The sequence below is a fragment of the Hemibagrus wyckioides genome, linkage group LG29 (genome assembly GCF_019097595.1).
Source record: "Hemibagrus wyckioides isolate EC202008001 linkage group LG29, SWU_Hwy_1.0, whole genome shotgun sequence".
Taxonomy (NCBI): domain Eukaryota; kingdom Metazoa; phylum Chordata; class Actinopteri; order Siluriformes; family Bagridae; genus Hemibagrus; species Hemibagrus wyckioides.
Window position 1 is genome coordinate 2,072,337 of NC_080738.1, and position 5,000 is coordinate 2,077,336.

The 5,000-nt window shown below is 45.6% G+C and overlaps 1 protein-coding gene across 2 annotated transcripts in view; it reads right to left on the reverse strand.

The window, feature by feature from the left end:
• Positions 1-5,000, reverse strand: part of mtus1b (microtubule associated tumor suppressor 1b) — a 44,160-nt gene that overhangs the window by 19,759 nt on the left and 19,401 nt on the right. The window contains exon 5 of one of the 2 annotated variants that reach the window (XM_058385094.1): positions 1,474-1,599. In XM_058385094.1, the coding sequence (XP_058241077.1) occupies positions 1,474-1,599 (126 nt within the window). Of the gene's footprint in view, positions 1-1,473; positions 1,639-5,000 lie in introns of both variants that reach the window. The other variant, XM_058385093.1, reaches the window with a different exon arrangement.

Below are 5,000 nucleotides of genomic sequence, written 5' to 3' on the forward strand. Positions count from 1 at the left end.
CAGTCAGACAAGTACCGTTCTCCTGGCAACCGCCAAACCCAGACTCGTCCATCAGATTGCCAGATGGAGAAGCGCGATTGGTCACTCCAGAGAACGCGTCTCCACTGCTCTAGAGTCCAGTGGCGGCGTGCTTTACACCACTGCATCCGACGCTTTGCATTGCACTTGGTGATGTATGGCTTGGATGCAGCTGCTCGGCCATGGAAACCCATTCCATGAAGCTCTCTGCGCACTGTTCTTGAGCTCATCTGAAGGCCACATGAAGTTTGGAGGTCTGTAGCGATTGACTCTGCAGAAAGTTGGCGACCTCTTCGCACTATGCGCCTCAGCATCCGCTGACCCCGCTCCGTCAGTTTACGTGGCCTACCACTTCGTGGCTGAGTTGCTGTCGTTCCCAAACACTTCCACGTTCTTATAATACAGCTGACAGTTGACTGTGGAATATTTAGGAGCGAAGAAATTTCACGACTGGATTTGTTGCACAGGTGGCATCCTATCACAGTTCCACGCTGGAATTCACTGAGCTCCTGAGAGCGACCCATTCTTTCACAAATGTTTGTAAAAACAGTCTGCATGCCTAGGTGCTTGATTTTATACACCTGTGGCCATGGAAGTGATTGGAACACCTGATTCTGATTATTTGGATGGGTGAGAGAATACTTTTGGCAATATAGTGTGTGTATATATATAATGTGTGTGTGTGTACGTATATGTGTATTAAGGTGTGTGTGTGTGTGTGTGTGTGTGTGTGAGTATATACAGTTCTAGACAAAAATTAGAGCCCACTGCAAAATAATGAGTTTCTTGTGTTTTTTTCTTCCAGGGTCATGTATTGGTCAGATGAAGAGTTTTGTTTGATTTTTTGTGACCTGCTGACAATATTATATAAATTATATATAAATTCAGAATATACCTATTATTATTTAGAGTGTATATTTAAAGGAAATGACCAGAGATCATGCAGTATTACAGAGCTTTAATAACTCAAATAAAACAAAATGTAAATAATTTGTAAACAGATTGTGTTAATGCTTTGTGTAAATAACATTAAGAGATCAGTATTTGGTGGAATAACCCGATCTGCATGTGTTTTGGCTCCATGATCTCCACCAGTCTTTCACATTGCTGTTGGGGAACTTTATACCACTCTTTCTGCAAAAAAGCAAACAGCTCAGCTTTATTTGATGGTTTGTGACCATCCATCTTCCTCTTTATGACATTCCAGAGGTTTTCAATAGGGTTCACATCTGGAGATTGGGCAGTGGGCTCTGTGTGTGTGTGTGTGGGTGTGGTGTGTGTGTGGTTTAGGTGTGTGTGTGTGTATGTGTGTGGTTTAGGTGTGTGTGTATGTGTGTGGTTTAGGTGTGTGTGTGTGTATATGTGTGTGGTTTAGGTGTGTGTGTATGTGTGTGGTTTAGGTGTGTGTGTGTGTATGTGTGTGGTTTAGGTGTGTGTGTGTATGTGTGTGTGTACCTGCAGTGTTGGGTTTAACAGGTGTGTTTGTTCTGGAGCGGATGCCTGCTGCAGGTTTGGTGCTTGCAGGTTTTCCCTGTGAGGATCTACCACATGTCTCTTCACTCTTCATCACCTGAGCAACACCTGAGTATAGATCATCATCAGCAGCAGCACCATCAGCACCTTCATCATAATCATCATCACTATCATCATCATCATCTTCACCCTCATCATAATAATCATCATCATCATTTTCATCATAATCATCATCTTCATCATCACCATCACCATCCTTATCATCATCATCATCATCATCATCATCATCATCTTCTTCATCATCATCACTTTCATCATCACCACCATCATCATCATATTCATCCTCATCATCATAATCATCATCACTTTCATCATAATCATCATCTTCATCATCATCATCACCACCATCATCATCATGACCACCATAATAATCATCATCATCATCATCACGTTAATCTAGCCATGGGGGTCACAGTCCAGTGACTTCTGTGCCGGTCCCAAGCCCGGATAAATAGAGAGGGTTGCGTCAGGAAGGGCATCCGGCGTAAAACATTGCCAAATTTAACCATGCGAATTATCAGTACTCTGAATTTCATACCGGATCCGTCGAGGCCTGGGTTAACAACGACAGCCATCGGCGCCATTGACCTACAGGGCGCTGGTGGAAATTGGGCTACTGTTGGTCGAAGAAGTAGAGGAGGGAGGAGAGTGTGTAGACAGAGAGAGAAGAGGAAAGGTAAGAGTGTAGGACTGAGAATAGGACCTCTGAATGTTGGTACTATGACAGGGAAATATAGAGAGCTGGCTGATATGATGGAGAGAAGGAAGGTGGATATACTGTGTGTACAGGAGACCAGGGGGAAGGGGAGCAAGGCTTGTAGTATAGGAGCAGGATTCAAGCTGTTTTATTATGGTGTGGATAGTAACAGAAATGGGGTAGGTGTGGTCCTGAAGGAGGAGTTTGTGAGGAATGTTCTGGAGGTGATGAGAGTGTCAGACAGGGTGATGAGACTGAAGTTGGAGATTGAAGGGGTGATGTTGAATGTTGTTAGTGGTTATGCCCCACAGGTAGGTGGTGAGTTAGAGGAGAAAGAGAGATTCTGGAGTGAATTAGATGAGGTGATAGAGAGTGTTCCAACAGGTGAGAGAGTGGTGATAGGAGCAGATTTTAATGGACATGTTGGTGAGGGGAACACAGGTGATGAGGAGGTGATGGGCAAGTTTGGAGTTAAGGAAAGGAACCTTGAAGGACAGATGGTAGTGGACTTTGCTAAGAGGATGGACATGGCTGTGGTTAACACTTATTTTCAGAAGAGGGAGGAGCATAGAGTGACTTACAAGAGTGGAGGTAGGAGCACACAGGTAGACTACATCCTATGTAGAAGGCAATCTGAAAGAGATTAGTGTCTGTAAAGTGGTAGTGGGAGAGAGTGTAGCCAGACAGAATAGGATAGTGCTATGTAGGATGACTTTGATGGTCTGTAAGAGGTCAAAGATAGAGATGGAGAAGAAAACCAAGTGGTGGAAGCTGAAAAAGGAGGAATGTTGTGAAGAATTTAGACAGAAGTTGAGGCAGGCTCTGGGTGGGCAGGTAGTGCTGCCAGATGACTGGGAAACTACAGCAGAAGTGATCAGGGAGACAGGAAGAAAGGTGCTGGGTGTGTCATCTGGAAGGAGGAAAGAAGACAAGGAGACTTGGTGGTGGAATGAGGAAGTTCAGGACAGGAATACAAGGAGTTACAGCACAGAGTGAAGAGGGAGGTGTCTAAGGCCAAGCAGAAGGCGTATGATGAGTTGTACACTAGGTTAGACACTAGAGAAGGAGAGAAGGACTTGTACAGGTTAGCTAGGCAGAGGGATCGAGATGGGGAGGATGTGCAGCAAGTTAGAGTTATTAAGGATAGAGATGGAAAGATGCTCACAAGTGAGGAGAGTGTACAGAGGAGATGGAAGGAGTACTTTGAAGAGCTGATGAATGAGGAAAATGAGAGGGAAAAAAGACTAGAAGGGGTGAACTCTGTGGAACAGGAAGTAGATAAGATTAGAAAGGATGAAGTCAGGAAGGCTTTGAAGAGAATGAACAGTGGATAGGCAGTTGGTCCTGACGACATCCCGGTGGAGGTCTGGAAGTGTCTAGGAGAGGCGGCAGTGGAATTTTTAACTAGTCTGTTTAACAGGGTTTTAGAGAGTGAGAAGATGCCTGAGGAATGGAGAAGAAGTGTATTAGTGCTGATCTTTAAGAATAAGGGTGATGTGCAGAGTTGCAGCAACTATAGGGGGATAAAGTTGATGAGCCATACAATGAAGCTATGGGAAAGAGTAGTGGAAGCTAGGTTAAGGAAGGTAGTGGAAATTTGTGAGCTGCAGTATGGCTTCATGCCCAGAAAGAGCACAACAGATGCAATTTTTGCTGTGAGAATGTTGATGGAGAAGTATAGGGATGGTCAGAGAGAGTTGCACTGTGTGTTTGTAGACTTGGAGAAAGCGTATGACAGGGTGCCCAGAGAAGAGCTGTGGTACTGTATGAGGAAGTCAGGAGTAGCAGAGAAGTATGTCAGAGTGGTGCAGGACATGTATGAGAGGAGCAGGACAGTGGTGAGGTGTGCTGTAGGGCAGACAGAGGAGTTCAGAGTGGAGGTGGGACTGCATCAGGGATCGGCTCTGAGCCGCTTCCTGTTTGCTGTGGTGATGGACCAGTTGTCAGAGGAGGTCAGACAGGAGTCTCCTTGGACAATGATGTTTGCAGATGACATTGTGATCTGTAGTGAGAGCAGGGAGCAGGTGGAGGAAAACCTGGAGAGGTGGAGGTTTGCGCTGGAGAGAAGAGGAATGAAAGTCAGTGGTAGTAAGACTGAGTACATGTGTGTGAATGACAGGGAGGGAAGTGGAACAGTAAGATTACAGGGTGAAGAGGTGAAGAAGGTACAGGAGTTTAAGTTCTTGGGGTCAACAGTCCAGAGTAATGGAGAGTGTGGGAAAGAGGTAAAGAAGCGAGTGCAGGCAGGTTGGAATGGGTGGAGAAAGGTGTCGGGAGTTCTGTGTGATAGAAAAATTTCAGCGAGAATCAAGGGGAAGGTGTACAGGAGTGGTGAGACCGGCCATGCTGTATGGTTTAGAGGCAGTTTCACTGAGGAAGAGACAGGAGTCAGAGCTGGAGGTAGCAGAGCTGAAGATGTTGAGGTTCTCTTTGGGAGGGACACGGTTGGACAGGATTAGGAACGAGTACATCAGAGGGACAGCTCATGTTGGACGTTTGGGGGACAGAGTTAGGGAGGACAGATTAAGATGGTTTGGACATGTCCAGAGGAGGGAGAGTGAGTATATTGGTAGGAGAATGTTGGACATGGAGCTGCCAGGCAGGAGGAAAAGAGGAAGGCCAAAGAGGAGGTATATGGATGGAATAAATGAGGATATGAAGCTAGTGGGTGTAAGTGTTGAGGATGCAGAAGATAGAGATAGGTGGAGAGAGATGATTCACTGTGGAGACCCCTGAAGGGTAAAGCCAAAAG